Below are 18,577 nucleotides of genomic sequence, written 5' to 3'. Positions count from 1 at the left end.
TTTGTGGGTTGCTGAGATTGGACGATAGGTGAAGGAGGGGTGATATGATTGAGACATTCAAATTACTGAAGGGTTTCTATAAGATTGATCCAGAAGATATTTTTGAAAATATCACTGGTGGTGGGAGGACTAGGAGGCCATCATGGAAGCTGGGCAAGAGCGTGGTTGACAAGGGAGTTAGAGCTAGGTTTTTTACTTGGAGAGTGGTGATTGAGTGGAATAAGCTTCCAGAGTCTGTTGTGGGTGCTACGACCGTGAATCAGTTCAAGGCAAGGTATGATAGATACTGTGTCAATGTCGAATAGTTGTTCTTGACATGATGTTAGGGCCTCCCTCGATGAGTCTGTCGACTCCTTGGAGTTGCCCAGAACAATAATAATAATAATAATAATACTTGAAGTAGAAAAAGTCATCAAAGGCTTGAAATGTGAAAGGCAGCAGGAGTAGATGATATTCGACCAGAAATGCTTAAGTATGGTGGTATAAAAGTCTTACAGTGGCTGTACTGCATAGTTCAGAAAGCCTGGACAAAGGGGCGAATTCCCGATGATTGGAGTAGAGCTCTCATAGTACCCATATATAAAAAGGGAAATAAAACTGAATGTGAGAATTACAGAGGTATTTCCCTACTGAGTGTTCCTGGCAAGATCTATGCAAGTATACTTGAGAAACGAATGAGAAGAATTGTTGAAGAAAAGCTTGGTGAAGAACAAGCTGGATTCAGGCCAAACAGAGGCTGTCAGGATCAGTCTTCACTTTACGACAAATAGTCGAGAAAGCATGGGAATATAAGAAAGATCTGTATTTATGTTTTGTCGATCTGGAAAAGGCATATGACAAGGTACCAAGAGAGAAGCTATTCAATATGCTACAGTTATATGGTGTCAATGGGGCATTATATCAAGCAATACTTAGTTTGTATTTGAGTTTTAAGTCGGCAGTTAGAATTGAAGGAAGTACAGGAAGATGGTTTAATGTTAAATCTAGTGTGAGACAAGGATGTACATTATCCCCTCTGTTATTCATTATCTATATGAATCACATTATGAAGGAAAGCGGTATTAAACATGATATCAGAATTGGAGATGTTAATATCAGCTCTTTGCTTTATGCGGACAATGTTATACTTCTGAATAAATCCGCTACAAATTTGTAAAATTCCCTGACTAAATTGAATAACTGTTGTAATAGATATGGTATGAAGGTCAGCATTAAAAAGACAAAGACAATGAAAATAGGTACAATTGTTGAAAATGTCAACTGTGTTGTGAACGGAGAACCTGTGGAACAAGTAAAACATTTCAGCTACTTAGGCACAAATTTTAGTGAAGATGGTAAATTAAATATGGAAATAGACAACAGAATCAACAAAGCTGGTATGGTAGGAAGTCAACCGAATAAATTCATATGGAATAAGAGAGAAATTAGTCAGCACACTAAATTAACTGTATAGAAGACAGTGTTCAAACCAGTTTTAACTTATGGATCTGAGAGCTGGGTCAGAAGCAAAACACTTGACCAAAGACTAGAGACCGCAGATATGAGAGTCCTGAGAAAGTTTAGAGGTGTGAACAAATGGCATCAATGGCAATATCATATTAAAAACAAGGATATTAGGAAAGAAATTGACATTGTCGGCAACCGGGAGTGCGTTAGCAGAGCTAATCTCAGGTGGTATGGTCACTTAAACAGAATGGGTGAGGAAAGATTAGCAAAACAAGTATTCTCTGCCAGGTTGGCAGGAAAACGACCCAGAGGAAGACCAAGATATAGGTGGATTGATACGGTACAATGTGCCTTAGACGATAGAAATATAAGATCTGATAATGATAATATTGGAGTATTGACAAGTAATAGAATGATTTGGAGGAAAATTGCATAGGAAGTTAGTAATGATGTAAATTTTTCATGTAGTACTATCATATCATATAAACCCCTTGAGGGTACATGTCAGGAATTTGATGATGATGTTCTCATCTGTCCAGAGATTTTGGAATAGGTCACCCATTTTTCTAAATCTATTGTTTGTATTTTTATCTTTTATTTCTTTATTCATATATTTTATTACTTTATAGAATTTGGATTGTGGCTTAAATATATCCTTTTCTAGTTCTGTTACGAAATTGTTCCATCTCTCTCTATGTTTTTTCCTTAATTCACGTTTTGCAATTGCACTGTTTCTTTTATGCTCTATTTCTGCTTCTAATATTTTGGAATTTAGCCATTTCTGGTAACTATCCTTTTTGTTTTTTATTATATTTTCTCTTTCTTTGTTCCAATCTCATAGTCCTCTTTTTCTAATCCATTCGTGCTTTATTCCTAAGTTTTCTGTTGCTGCTTTTATGAGAATTTATTTCAAATTTTCCCATTGCTCTTCTATCACTTGATTCATGTGTGGTTTCTGTTTTTGAGTTTGTACATTTTTGATATTGTTATCTAAAATGGGGATCCTGTAATGAAGAAATTTTGTAACTTGGTTGCTAAGAATTTTCAATTTTATGTATTTTTAGTCACTTTGGTTTAAATCGAATTTTTGCTGATACCATATAATGATCAGAGTTTAATTCACAGCCTCGATATGATCTTACATCTAAAATTAATGCTGCTAATTTAAAAACTGCAATAACATAGTCAATTACTAATTTACATCCTCTGATTGACCAAGTATATTAATGAATTTCCTTGTGTTTAAACACTGAATTCATTATTCTTATATTATTATATCTGCAAAATCTCACACTCTGTTACTATTTTGATTACATGTATCTTCACCAAATTTACCTATGTTTGTTTTGTATTTTTTGTTTCCTATTCTGGCATTGTAAATGCTAGTAGTAAATAGTCAGCTTTGTTTGTTTTATCTATGGCATTCTGTAATTCTTTATAAAATATATTACTGTCTTCTTCTTTTCCCTCTTCTGGTGGCCACATAACAATAATTGCTTGTTTAGCAATTATTGTTATGTGGCCTCTTAATGTCTTGAGTCAAATTTTTATTAGTCTTTCGTTCAAATAGTTATAATATACAATATTGTTCTTTAGAGATTTGTGTACCATAATCATTATACCTGCTTTTGCTCTTTCTTCTTTTTTTACCCCACTGTAGATTTGTATATAGTTTGTTTCTTTTGTACCTTTTTGTATTTTCTTTGTTTCTCTTATACATACATAATATGCTATACATATCTTTATGTTAGCTTGGTTTAGTTGTTTATCAAGTTCCTCTTCTTTGTATGCAATGCTTCTCACATTCTGTGTTGCCATCTTCATTGTGTTCCGTTTTCCAATTTCGTTTTCACCTTTTCCTGAATCGTCATCTTTTCCCTGATAATCCATCCGGCTTTCCTTTGGATGAGACTTGAAAGTATATTGAATTTCCCCAGGTCAGGTTACTAGCTTGTCGCTGGGTAAGTCTAATGGTAGGGCTGCTACCTAATGCCTCTGGACAGGCAGATCTATGAGCATTTACTCTTTTCTAAATAGCATGTAATGAACAAAAATTTTATAGATTTAAAATTTCACAGACACAATCAGCAGAGATGAAATAGTTTTGAACCAAGTGAATCACTATTGTTTACCTTAGAACTAAATATGAGCTCTCTCTTAGAGAGAAAATATAATCTAACCATCTGTTTGTATAAAAAAATTAAGGAAAAAATCTTAATCATACTTTAAAACTGCATATATATGTTTGATATATTCACAAATATAATTACACCAACATACTTACTTGATGTAAACTCCACTAGCTTGTTTGTGAGCCAAGTCCACTTAGAAGGACCAGAAGGCATAACTAAAACAATCTGGGTAACATCTTCATTGGCCTCTCCAAGCTCTCCTTGGACTATACGTATAGGATCTATCAAAACATCCCTGGCAAGTTTTTCCACTTTTTTCTTGAATGTTGCACTGAACATTAATGCTAAAATATCAAATGCAACTTAGTTTGCATATAATTTCTTTCTTTTCTACAGTGAGTATCTGCTTACTGTGAATACTGCTTACTGATTTTTAGTTCGGAATGCATTAACACTTTGAGTCCTATCGATGTAAATATATATCGATATATTTACATACTTTACTCTCAAGTATGTACTTGAGAGTAAAGCATGAAACCTACAAGATTCATGCCATAAAATAAATATTAAACATAAATATATTGTGAACTCAATGTATTTTTAAGTCCACCAAATTTTGATCCACTTTTTGCATATCTATGTATTTGTTAGATCTCTTTTTGTTTCTAATAAAGGTCAGCAGAGTAAGAGCAAATCTTTGATTTTTCATCTCATCATGTGTATGGTAGCAAGATATATCACGAGGATAGCACCAAAGTGAAAAAGAAATGCCAGAAAACATTCATTGATCATGTCATGCATGACAATCAAAATCTTGCACTCAGAGTATATACAGATGTACATACATACATACTTCCTATTTTGGAATTTCCGAACATTTAAACAATTTTATTATTAAAAGCAAATTTTAGTCATTCAATATAATTTTTTGAATTGACAAACTGTTTACCTAATTATCATGTACCCACAAAAAACTTCTGCAACTTCATATGATTAAACAAGCTGAAAGAAGCAAATATGTGACTGCTTTCATGCTGATTTAACAATTTTTCATTTCACTTTTGTTATAATTCTTAAGTTTCTTTAAAATAAAATTCAGTGTTAAAAAATTACATTTTTTAATTTTTGTTGAATGTTTAAAATTTTTATAAAGCATGCAATTTACAGCTGTGTTTATTTTTACACATATTTTCTTGAAAAGGTGATGAAATGAACACTTTTTTTTTGTCACATTCTTAATTAAAAAAACATTATACATCTTTATAACAGCAACATAATGAAACACAAAATTAATGATGGCAAACAGATACCCACTGTATATGTATCTATAACGAGAATTAGAAAACAGACTATTTAAATATAATAAAGTAATTAAAATTAAAAAATCAACACAAAGAGATACTTACTTTGTCTGTCTGGTCTAACATGGTCACAGATCGAACGAACCTGAGGTTCTGAAAGGAGGATAAAAAGCGGATTCTTTAGACTTTACCTAGAATTATATAACTAACACTAAATAATTTAAAATATTAAGCATAATAAACCTGCAAAAAACACAGGAAATTTTTTTGGGAAAAAAATGTCAACAATGTGGTCATTGTTGAATTTACCAAGGTGGGCACCAACCTCTGATAGGAGACAGCACTCAAAGGAGAAGAAGAAGTTGAATTGATTAGATCATTCAACAAATATTTGTCTCATAGTATTCAGTTTGTTGCTGTATATCTGAGAGAGAAAAATGTGTAAAACGTCTTAGGTGTTGGTTATCATTCATATTATTTTTGATGGTAACAACTCACACCACCATATAAGGACAAAATAAACTACATAGTTATTAAGTCTGATGACATTTTGCTCGATTCAAATGTGTATCCATGAAGCAAAACATACTTATCAGAAACACAAGCCCTTAAGTATATAGCAGAAAATTTAAATTATTATAAAAAAACAACAGGAAATGTCCTCTGAGGTTAGAAATGAAGTTAGACTTGGTTAAAGAAGTCTTAAAATAGTCTCCAAACTTTCGGAATTTATAAGTGAGTTTGCACATTTAAACAACTAAATCTAAAGCCAACCCAATCCTTTTTTAATGTGATTATCTTTGACATTCTTTCTTTCTTTTTTTAAATGTATGAAAAAAGAGAGCTGATCTTATTATGTCTCATCCCTCTCCTAAATTTACAATTATTTAAATTCACCATTTGTGCTGTTTATTTCACAAGAAGATAAATGCACAAACAATTTAGACTCTCCTTCCCCACCTTTAGTCATAGTTTGGCTACACTACATTGATGATGCAGCTGAGCCAAATTGTGATAATGTTATTTAGCCTTTGTCAGGTACATCAGATACAACTATAAAATAATAATAAAAGTATAAAAAAATCAAACAACAGTTTGCCATTCCTAGATACACTTTAGTTAAATATCCTCTTAAGAGAACAATCATATCTCACACATCCCAACAATACAGTACTCTTGAAACATTAACAGACAGGGCCAAGGCTATTTGATCCAATGATGCAACACTTTCCCCTGAACTCAATTATCTGTGCCACACTTTCTTTTAGCTAATAGATAAAAACTCAAAAAACAAATAAAACCAGAATCTTCATCCTTTCAATGATACAAGATCCTAGCAATACCATTCCTTTATAATTTCTAATTTGTAGAGTTTAAGAAATCTACGAATAACAAATTATCTATGCATCCATTCATTCCACTGCTGGACTGATTAAGAGCATATCTGCTCTCCAGCCAACAGGCTGCAGGTTTGAATCCTGCCTTGGACATGGATATTTCCATGTCCAAGGCAGGATTCAAATTGTCTTTAGGTGGGAGATGAATCTCATCACCTACCTAAAGACAATCAGAAATATAGCACATCATTTCATTATAGTGGTTTGCTATGTATAAAGCATGCAAATTAATTGGACATATAGGATGAAATAATATCTGCCTTAAAGGACACTACCATCATTATGGCAAGTCAAGTCTAAACAGACCATGTTTGGGATATCTCTTCATGCAAGTTTAGAGCAGGAATAACAATCTCAAATAAATGCTGTTACAAATATGAGACTAATTTTCAAATCAGCAGCAACAATGAAGCACTTTCTTAATCTCTCAGCAAGTACAGCTGCATTAATTGACCTAAAATTTGGGAGACTAATTCTAAGATTACCTTTAGCTCAAAACAGCAGAACTTTACTTCTATTTTTGGAAGACTATTGCTGGACTTCACTTCTTTCCTTTTTCCATGAAAATTTTCGGCTGTTTCCACTATATATATTGTTGAAGTGTGCTTCTAACAACTGTTTGGGATTTGAGGATGCTAGTTTGAATCCAGCAAAATATCATCAGCAGACTTAATAAGTTCAGTTTAATGTCGTAATATGGAGTTAATACCACTAAACATAACGTGAGAGAGAGAAAGTTAGAGCAATCTAAGATCTGTAGTTTACATTCTTGTAATTATGGTACCTAAATGTCAAGAAAGCCATAATGATCCTAAGAATCTCATCCAATATGAACCTTAACTATGTCATTCATCCACAGGAGAATGACACAGCACATTCCCAAGTTGATATTTCTCAGTGTTTATGTGTTATTGGCCAAGTAAACTTGGCACCCATAAACGACATTTTTGCTATAGTTAATCTTGCATCCAACAACTATTGGACTCCATAAGCTGCTTTACTTGCTTGGGAGAGGAAAATCACACATTACAGAGAGAGAGACACACAGGCTGTCTTCAGCTTACATCAGCTGACTTGCTAGTTTTGTTAAAACAGGTTACACAAGTTCTGTCATTGGCAAGAAATGAACCCATGTCTCTTTCAGTCAACTGTTTCCGTTCGGCTGTTTCCGCTATATATATTGTTGAAGTGTGCTTCTAACAACTGTTTGGGATTTGAGGATGCTAGTTTGAATCCAGCAAAATATCATCAGCAGACTTAATAAGTTCAGTTTAATGTCGTAATATGGAGTTAATACCACTAAACATAACGTGAGAGAGAGAAAGTTAGAGCAATCTAAGATCTGTAGTTTACATTCTTGTAATTATGGTACCTAAATGTCAAGAAAGCCATAATGATCCTAAGAATCTCATCCAATATGAACCTTAACTATGTCATTCATCCACAGGAGAATGACACAGCACATTCCCAAGTTGATATTTCTCAGTGTTTATGTGTTATTGGCCAAGTAAACTTGGCACCCATAAACGACATTTTTGCTATAGTTAATCTTGCATCCAACAACTATTGGACTCCATAAGCTGCTTTACTTGCTTGGGAGAGGAAAATCACACATTACAGAGAGAGAGACACACAGGCTGTCTTCAGCTTACATCAGCTGACTTGCTAGTTTTGTTAAAACAGGTTACACAAGTTCTGTCATTGGCAAGAAATGAACCCATGTCTCTTTCAGTCAACTGACACACTGCAAAGCAATATAAGCACAAATATCTTTGTATACATTGGATTAGAAAAAATGGTGACTACACTTATTACTCAAACTGTACTCAACTGAAAGGTTACTTTTAAGTATATCAGCTTTAGTGTATTGGCAAGTGTTCTTGAGGGGAAAAAGGTTTTCATTAAAAAAAAAAAAAAACTATTTGTGTGTGAGATAGTATTATTTTGGATTCTGGTTAAAAAGTGAGCAATTTCTATGTCTGGGCTGTTTCTTGGTTATTTTTCTTTAACTGCTAGTGTTAAAAGAATGGCTGAGTTTAAGATGGTGCCGATATTTTGTCAGCCCAGACTTTATTAGCTTACCCACTAAAGTCATTGTATGTAAGATGTATTCATTAGATAAATGAATTATCTAATCATTAATCACTGAGGATTCAGAGATAAGTGAGGCTAATCTCCCTATGTGGATAGACTGAAGGGTGGGGATTGCAAAATTTAGTTGATAAGTGAAAAAGAGGGGACATGACAGAAAATAAAATTTTCAATATGTGACAAATAAAGAACTAGGGGTTACCCCTGGAAGTTAAGAGTGTGGTTAGTAATGACAAAAGGATGACAAACAATGTCCTAGATAAAACTGGATGGGTAGAAATTGGAGAGTGAAATGGTGTCAGCAAAAAAGGTGAATGTTGAAAGTTTTTCCACTTGGTTATAAGTTAAATTAAAGATGCCAAGAAATCACATTCTTGGTTTATTCTTTATCTAAGTGTAAGCAAACAAAGTTTCTGCGTGAGATATTTGCACAACTAAGCTATTTGTACATAGAGGCTACTGACTTCACACTTGATAGTGGCCCTTCCTATATGGAAAGGGCCACTATCAAGACCCGTTTTGACCTTAATTGAGGTCTCATCAGTGAGAGCCAACCCAGAAATGATACCAAAGTTGAAATAATGCACGGCATCTTTAATTTAATTTCCAATCTTTAATTAGAAAAACTTTCAACAACTAGCTCTGATAAAGGTCGAAACTGGTCTGGGGCCCTTCTCATAATACTCAGCATTATACACACCCAAAAGGATGTGTGCTTTGCATTATGGTATATTAAGGCAATTAATGTGAAAGGATGAAATCAATAGAAGACTGAAAGGAAGGCAGTATAATGATTTGCAAGAGAAAATTAATGTGATGTGCAAGAGCCAAGAAGACACTTGCCAGCTTTTGGGAAAAGTGAATATACACATGAAACGTGCTGGTTGGCATGAGTGGGGTCATTTAAGAGTCAGCTAGATAACTGGGAGAAGACATGACCATGAAGGAATGCAGAGAACTGACTTGTCTAATCCTCACCTTCACATGGTGCATCCTGTTAGTAGATATCTACAGGATAATGAACTAGAGGGTGGGATGACAATTTGAAACTTAACCAACCAAAATGTATTCTGTATTGGCTTAGACCAAAAGCAAATAAACAAACATGATAGTGCAACATGGTGACTTTTATGCTTGCTGGGGCACTGCATGGTTAAACAAGGTGCCCACTGGTTTTGTCAAGAAACCAGGGTGAATAATGAAATGTCAGCAACCAAATCAGCTTTGGTATAACAGTGAGACTAGTTTAAAAAATTGTAATGGACAACACAAGATCCTAATTAGGTGCCAACTATATTAGAAAAAGAGGAAACAAGTATTAATTAGATCTTGTGGCCATAATCATTGATACTGAGATAAAGAAGACATACATGTGAGATACAACTAAATAATAAATATAAGATGTTACATTCAGGCAATTGTGATAATAGAAAAGAAGGGGCAGAGATGGCATTTAATACCAAACATAAAGATAAATTTCTTGATGACCAGGCAATTTCAAGTGTTGATATGTAAGTAAATTTCAAAATGAGGAATCGGACAATGAAACATTTGTGCATATGGTACCATAAAAGGTTTTACTAAGAACAAAGTGAGGAAATTTTTCAAGGCTGTTGGCATAAAAGAAAATTAAATAAATATTATATATATATATTCGAAAAACTTTAATGACTGTTACCGAGAGATAAAAAGATGACATGGTATATTTAAAAAGATACTACTAGTTAACAAGTTTCGTTGAATAGATCAACATCTTCGGGTATCACAATCAAAGAAATATATAAAGAATTACAGAGACTTAAAATTGTAATAACAGAACAAGTACAAAAAGACAGTAGCATGTTTGAAAACAAAATGTGAGCTTGAGTTCACAAACGTATACTACACGCTGTCGCAAGTGCACCAATACTGAAGAGAGGCAACGTGTACATCAGAGAGATTGAAACTTAGGCTGTTGTTGATATGAGAAGAATCTAGAGAAATTTCTCTAGATTCGACAATCTTTCTTTCGAGCTCATCATAGCACACATCGATGTTAGAAGTTTGAGTTCAGTTCACAATGTGTTGGCGGACTTCGTCTGAGTTAACTGAAAAGAGAACGTGGCTAGAGAGAGCGCTGGCTCTAGTCCTGTTATAGGAGATATGATATCTCTACGGTGTTCTTCCAAACATAGAAGGATGGAATTAGCAGTCTGGCCATAGTATGGCTTTCCACAATCACATAAAATCTTATACACTCTAGGAAACTGAGTTGGAAGATGTTTCTCTTTAGGTTTACTAAGTATTGAACTAAGTTTTGGGAGCGTAGTGAAGCAAGTTCTGAAGTTAAACTTCTTGAGAATTTTTGCCAGTTTTGGTGAAAGAGAGCTGATGTAAGGCAAAGAGAGATCTTCAGGAGTAGTTGAGTGACTGGGGGAAAGAAATTCATCAATTTTCTTAGGAGAGAAACCATTATTAATAAAAGTTTTTTTAAGAAAAGGAAGTTCATTTTTAATTTCTGTTTCTTCTGTAAGTAAAGAATTGGCTCGGTGAGCTAAGGTGGAAATAATATCAAATTTTTGTGGGGGATAGCGATAGGATGAAGCATGAAGGTATCTATCAGTATGAGTAGGCTTTCTAAAAATTGAGATTTTAATACTCTCAGCACATCTGGTAAGTTTCAGGTCTAGAAAGGGGAGGCAGTCACTGGATTCCAGTTCGAAGGTAAAAGAGATTTTTTCATGACATGAAAAATCTCTGGCTAATTTCTCTCTTATTCTATACAAATTTATTCTGACTTTCCATAATACCAGTTTTGCTTATTCTGTTGTCTATTTCCAGATTTAAGCTGCCACCTTCACTAAAAACTGTGCCTAATAGCTGAAATATATTATTTGTTCCAAACTTTCATTCAGAATGCAGTTGATATGTTCTGTGTTTCTGTCTATTTTCATAGTTTTGGTCTTTTTACTGCTAATTTTCATGCCAAATCTGTTACAGCTGTTATTCAATTTAGTTAGAGAATCCTAGAGACTTGCACCAGATGTGTTGTGGAGTACAACATTATCTGCATAAAGCAAAGAGCTAAGTTTGACATATCCAATTCTAATATCATCATCTAAAATCATCTAATATCAAATGCCTTTCTTTCATAATGTGAACTACATAGATAATAAAAGTGGAGAAAACGTGCATCCTTGTCTTACCCCTGATTTTACATTAAACATGTTCCGATATTTCGTTCAATTCTAACTGCTGACTTACAACTTAATTATAGACTATGCATTGCTCTGTATAACATTCCATTCATCCCACATAATTGAAATATTTTGAAAAGCTTTTCTCTGGGCACCCTGTTTTGCGCCTTTTCCAGATCTACAAAACTTAAGTACAGATCCTTGTCATATTCCCACAATTTCTCAACTATTTGTTGTAAAGTGAAAATCTAATCCTGACAGCTTCTATTTGATCTGAATCCAGCTTATTCTTCTCCAAGATTCTCTTCCACAATTTATCTCAGCTCCTTTTCAAGTATGCTTGCATAATTCTTACCTGGAATGCTTCATAGAGAAATTCCTCTGTAATTCTCACATTCAACTTGATTCCCTATTTTAAGATGGCTACTATGAGAGTTCTACTTCAATCATCTGGAATTCAACCTTCTGACCAGACTTTCTGAATCATGCAGTGCAGTCACTGCAAAACTTTTAAAGCTACATATTTGAGATTTCTAGTCATCATCTGCTCTACCTGCCTTTTCACATTTCAAGTTTTTAATGGCTTTTACTACCTTGATCGTTTGCATTTCTCTTGAAAATTATCTATTGTAGTTCTCAAACTGCTTGTTTCATTTAACAGTCTTTCAAAGTAATTACTCCCAGCATTTAGGATAACATTATTTTCAGTTGGGGGAACTGGACAATGAGACTTATTTGTGCCTATGGTCCCACAGAAGGTTCTACTAACGTAGAAGTGGAGGAATTTTTTGAGGCTTTAGAAAAAGCAACTGACACAATGAAAAATGAAAAGTTGGTCCTTGTTGGGGATCTAAATAGCAGAGTAGGAAATGATTGTGAGACATACAAAAATATTTTGGGAAAATTTGGAGAAAAGAGCAAAGCTAATAATAATGGCAAATATCTGTTGGATTTCTGCTCAGGAGATGGACTGGTTATTACTAACACCATGTTCCAACATAAAAATGTGCACAAATTCACATGGAGAGAAGAGGCTAGGAATAAGAAAAGTCTCATTGACTACGTTATTGTTGATAGTGATGTTTTCTCCCTGGTGCAGGACACCAGAGTGTACAGAGGATTTGAAATTGGAAGTGATCACTATTTAGTCTTGAGCAAGATAAAATTGAATTTCATATTGAAAAGAATAACATGTAAGAAAGTTTTAAAGCGAATAAAAGTTGAGCAGCTCTCAGATGTGAACTGTAGACTAAAATACACAAAGATTATTTTAAAGAAAAAATGAAAGAGTTTGAGAACAGGAATCAAACATTGGAGATTCAGTGGCAAACTCTGAAGAAAACATTGATTGATTCTGCCAGAGAGGCATGTGGTGAGGTTGTCTGTAAGGATAAAAAAATCAGAACTCCCTGGTGGACACAGGAAGTTAAAGAGGCAGTGAAGGAAAAGAAGAAAGCATATCAAAAGTTCCTGTCAAATAAGTCAGCTTGTGCTCTTAGAGAATACAGAGACAAATGCAAGAATGCTAAACACTGTGTAAAACTAGCTAAACAAAAGTCATGGGAAGACTTTGGCAAGAACATACAAAATAAATATCAAGAAGGTGGCAAAATATTCTGGAGGTTGTTGAAGAAGCTCAGGAATGGAGGAAAGAGTGTGTAAAAGGAGTTAGAGATGATAAAGGTGACATGAAAACGGGAGAAAAAGATATCCTTGAAGTATGGAGTAATTACTTTAAAAAACTGCTAAATGAAACAAGCAGTGATGACAGCACAGTGGTAAAAAAACACTGACCAGGCATGCAGTCAGGAATACATATCCATACTTGAAGTAGAAAAAGCCATCCAAGGCTTGAAATGTGGAAAGGCAGAGGGAGTAGATGATATTCGACCAGAAATGCTGAAGTATGGTGGTATAAGAGTCTTACAGTGGCTGCACTGCATAGTTCAGAAAGCCTGGACAAAGGGACGAATTCCCGATGATTGGAGTAGAGCTCTCATAGTACCCATATATAAAAAGGGAAATAAAACAATGTGAGAATTACAGGGGTATTTCCTTACTACGTGTTCCTGGCAAGATCTATGCAAGTATACTTGAGATCTATACCACTTTCCTTCATTTGAGAAATGAAGGAAATGAAAAGAATTGTGGAAGAAAAGCTTGGTGAAGAACAAGCTGGATTCAGGCCAAATAGAGGCTGTCAGGATCAGATCTTCACTTTACGACAAATAGTCGAGAAAGCATGGGAATATAACAAAGATCTGCATTTAAGTTTTGTCGATTTGGAAAAGGCATATGACAAGGTGCCAAGAGAGAAGCTATTCAATACGCTGCAGTTATATGGTGTTAATGGGGCATTATATAAGCAATACTTAGTCTTTATTTGAGTTGTAAGTCAGCAGTTAGAACTGAAGGAAGTACAGGAAGATGGTTTAATGTTAAATCTGGTGTCAGACAAGGATGTAGATTATCCCCTCTGTTATTCATTATCTATATGGATCACATTATGAAGGAAAGTGGTATTAAACACGATATCAAAATTGGAGATGTTAATGTCAGCTCTTTGCTTTATGCGGATGATGTTATACTTCTAAATAAATTCGCTACAAGTCTGCAAGATTCCCTGACTAAACTGAATAACTGTTGTAATAGATATGTTATGAAGGTCAGCAATAAAAAAACAAAGAGAATGAAAATAGGCAGAATCATTGAAAATGTCAACTGTCTTGTGAATGGAGAACCTGTGGAACAAGTAAAACATTTCAGCTATTTAGGCACGATTTTTAGTGAAGATGGTAAATTAAATATACAAATAGACAACAGAATCAGCAAAGCTGGTATGGTAGGAAGTCAACTGAATAAATTCATATGGAATAAGAGAGAAATTAGTCGCAACACTAAATTAGCTGTATACAAGACAGTGTTCAAACCAGTTTTAACTTATGGATCTGAGAGCTGGGTCAGAAGTAAAACACTTGACCAAAGACTAGAGACCGCAGATATGAGAGTCCTGAGAAAGATTAGAGGCGTGAATAGATGGCATCAATGGCAATATCATATTAAAAATGAGGATATTAGGAAAGAACTTGACATTGTCAGCATCCAGGAATGCATTAGCAGAGCTAATCTCAGGTGGTATGGTCACTTAAACAGAATGGGTGAGGAATGATTAGCAAAACAAGTATTCTCTGCCAGGTTGGCAGGAAAACGACCCAGAGGAAGACCAAGATACGGGTGGATTGATACGGTACAAAGTGCATTAGACGATAGAAATATAAGATCTGATAATGTTGGAGTCTTGACAAGTAACAGACTGATTTGGATTAGAATTGTAGATAGGAAATTAATAATGATGTAATTTTTTTTCATGTAGTACTATCATATCCTGTACACCCCTTGAGGGTACATGGCAGGAATTTGATGATGATTATTTTCAGTTTTCCTGTCATCTTTATCATCTTTGATTTTTGTTACAGTGCTCTTTCCTCCATTTCTAAGCCTCCAGAACATTTGGCACCTTCTTGATATTATTTTCTATATACTTACCAAAGTCTTCGAATGACTTCTGTTTAGCTACTTTTACACATAGGTTAGCTGTCTTACATTTTACTCGGTATTCTTTTAAGGCATCTGCTGACTTATTTACTAGGAACTTCTGGTATACTTTCTTCTTTTACAGAACTGCGTCTTCAACTTCATGTTCCCCATGGGGGTTCTTTTTTTTTTTAAATTGTTTTTTATCCTAATTGAATCAATGTCTTCTTCAGAGTTTGTCACTGAGACTCCAAGGTTTGGTTTTTGTTTTGCAAAATACTCAAGGTGAGTAATGGATAGTAGATTAAGAATAAACTAATCAAGCATACACAAAAAATATGTGCTTGAATTATTGAAACAAACAGTTGTAAAAATAATAACAAACTATAAAAATGGAGGAACAACTCATGTTAAAACTTACTTGTAGAATTTTTGCCTAAGTTTCATAGTCATTTTCAGTACATAATTGTAGAACAGCAATCAAATAATAACAGAAAATTCAGAAAAGTGATATCTTAGTAGCTAATGTAACACAACTAAAATAGTCAATGTTTTCCTAACTGAAATTAGCATATTTAAAAAGTACTATTCCCTATAAAGGAGATAGAATTAGACCATTGAAACTGTTTAAGTAAGGTCAATGAAGTAATGCTTCACCCATTTCTTTATAAAGATGTTCCATGAGGAAATGACTTTTATGAAGGATTCTTGTTTTGTCTTCTTCAAGTGAACTCACTTTCAGTGAGTTCCAGTAAATTAACAGTTTTTGCCTTGATCATATCAATGATTCGACTCCTTGCTCTTGTGGCTTGTCTTATTTTGGATGAACTGGAAGATCTGTTTTTATTCATCTTGAAGAACGTAAGCCTTATATCACTCTGAGCATTCTATCTCCACTAAACAGACTTCATGGGAACAAGACAGGAATCCATAAAGAAACATTACTCCACTGTACTAACTTAAACAGATCTGATAGTATATGTTCATCTCCTTTAGGGGAGATAGGAAAGATTAGCAGATTTAAAAAGTACTGCTGTTATATATATATACACACAATGTTTATTTTTTTTCAGTTAAGAAAATATTGACTGTTTTAGTTGTCTTACATTAGCTACTAAAGTAGAACTTTTTTAGAATTTTATTGTTATTATTTGAACTATGAAACTTAGGTGAAAATTCTACAAATAAACAAGTTTTAACATGAGTTTTCCTTCATTTTTATAATTTGTTGTTATTAAAGCAAAAAATATAACTTAAAAAAGATAAGTAAAATGAATATAACCCAAGTATACTTGAATAATAATATAAAATCAAAAGTATATAATTTAAATGGTATTTAAAAGGATAAGAAGTGAATAATGTAAATTGCAGCTTGGAAATGAAATTAAAAAAAAAAAAAGAAAGAAAGAAAAACATATCATTCTAACATTCATCTTAGAAATTCAGGGTGATGAATAACCATCAAACAGACTGCACTGCAGAGAGGCTGATATAAAAGGACTGAAGAAAATAGGAAATCTATATAGAACAGCAGTCTGCTGAAGGGCAATCTTGTTTCAGTAATCTGGTTAATTATCATAATTTGTCAACAACAAATGCAATGGACAGAGGAGATACATATACAGTATCTTATCTGAAAGGCAAGAATAGAATTTGTCCAATTTGCCAGTGCTAGAATAGGATTTTTACTGAAAATTATTTTTATAATGTGAATCTTGCCCACAAAAGATTATTAACTTATTGTACTTCTTTTCTTATTGCTACAAAGAGGGCTAAAATGACAATTGGAGTAGCAGGTTTGATGAGTCTGCAGCTAACTGTAAAAGGATGTTGAGCAGCTTTTGCTCAAGTTCCTGTAGATCTGGCAAAAATGGAAGGCATAATGGATGCTAGTTTTGCTTCAGGAACCACAAAAATAACTGTAGAAGAGACACCATGAAAACTAATTTTCTATGAAACAGTGACTGAAGAGAGGGGTTATTGATAAAGGCTTTCTTCAAACCTTTCCTCATGTTGGAGGATTAATGGATTTTTTACAACACTCAAAAAGGATTAAAATAGAATTTAATACTTCCTATATTTCATCCTAGTCACTAAGACATCTACGGGGATTACAAAAACAACTAATGTAACATGAACACAAATATCATACAATACTAAGCCCAACCACGTGGGTGACACTAAAGTCCTATCTAGGTGGAGCGCCCTCTAAGGGCGGTTGTAGGTGGCCTGGAATGTAAGGTGGGACCTCTGGTGACGAGTGTTTCCCAAATCTTCGGAAGCTTAATGCAACCGTATTTATTAAGATTTGGTTGGCTTCTGAGAGCTGCTGCTGCTTCTAAGAACAGTCTCTCTTTCTTGAATTTGCTGTGGTGGAGCATGGTGGTTTTCTTCCATGATACCCTTCGGATTATTTATCCGTGGCACAACGAAAAAATAGCCAAGATTCTAAAAAAGTACAACCTACACACAGCACATAAGCCCCACCGCAAATTTTCTACCCTTATCTGTTCTACGAAAGATCAGCTCCCTCCTCTCTCTCTGCCTGGAGTTTACAAAGTACCCTTTTCCTGTAAGCTGGCGTACTTTGGACAGACAGGCAGATCAGCATCTATCCGCCTGGAGGAACACAAGTCTTACATTTGTAAACACAACTATGGTCATTCAGGCCTGGCTGACCATGTTTTGGACACCACCCACAGGGTATCATGGAAGAAAACCACCATGCTCCACCACAGCAAATTCAAGAAAGAGAGACTATTCTTAGAATCAGCAGCAGCTCTCAGAAGCCAACCAAATATTAATAAATACGGTTGCATTAAGCTTCCGAAGCTTTGGGAAACACTCATCACCAGAGGTCCCACCTTACATTCCAGGCCACCTACAACCGCCCTTAGAGGGCGCTCCACCTAGATAGGACTTTAATGTCACCCACGTGGTTGGGCTTAGTATTGTATGATATTTGTATTCATGTTACATTAGTTGTTTTTGTAATCCCTGTAGATGTCCTAGTGACTAGGATGAAATATAAAACGAAATATTCTATTTTAATCCTTTTTGAGTGTTGTAAAAAATCCATTAAGCCTCCAACATGATGTCCTCACAGCACTTAAGCCTCTACACACGAATTCAAACCTTTCCATGATACAAGGCCAGAAGTGGGCGATGTAGGCTAGTAGATCTCCTGTAGATCTAGATTTGCAAAATCATACTTCTGGTCACTAATTAGCCAACAGTTTTCCAGGCGTCGAAGGAGTTGACGCTTGATAATTTTCTCTATTACTCTGGACAAAAACTAAGTGGGAGCAATAGGTTGAATGCCAACTCAGTATAAAGAACAGATGTTAGTTCAGGAAACGGGCACATATTGTGCCCATTTCTTGAGCACAATATGTGGAATTCCATCAAGATCATCTGCATTTTTGGTATCCAGGTTTTTCAAGATTCTCCTGATATCTTTCTAGTGGAAGGTCAGAGAAGGCATGTGATGCAATGTTCTA

General features: G+C 34.5%; 1 protein-coding gene across 1 annotated transcript in view; it reads right to left on the bottom strand.

The window, feature by feature from the left end:
• The window catches only part of LOC150099913 (ATP-dependent RNA helicase DDX42), a 218,005-nt gene that overhangs the window by 20,016 nt on the left and 179,412 nt on the right, over window positions 1–18,577 (bottom strand). The window contains exons 11-12 of the mRNA XM_090403173.1: window positions 4,985–5,032; window positions 3,731–3,922 (exon numbers count right to left, since the gene is read on the bottom strand). Coding sequence (XP_090259299.1) covers window positions 3,731–3,922; window positions 4,985–5,032 — 240 coding nt within the window. The remainder of the gene's footprint in view (window positions 1–3,730; window positions 3,923–4,984; window positions 5,033–18,577) is intronic.

The sequence above is a fragment of the Typopeltis vanoorti genome, chromosome 13 (genome assembly GCF_054136105.1).
Source record: "Typopeltis vanoorti isolate ZY-2024b chromosome 13, IOZ_Tvanoo_1.0, whole genome shotgun sequence".
Classification (NCBI taxonomy): Eukaryota; Metazoa; Arthropoda; class Arachnida; order Uropygi; family Thelyphonidae; genus Typopeltis; species Typopeltis vanoorti.
Note: the sequence above shows the minus strand (reverse complement) of the source record. Positions and strands in the feature narration are given on the sequence as shown.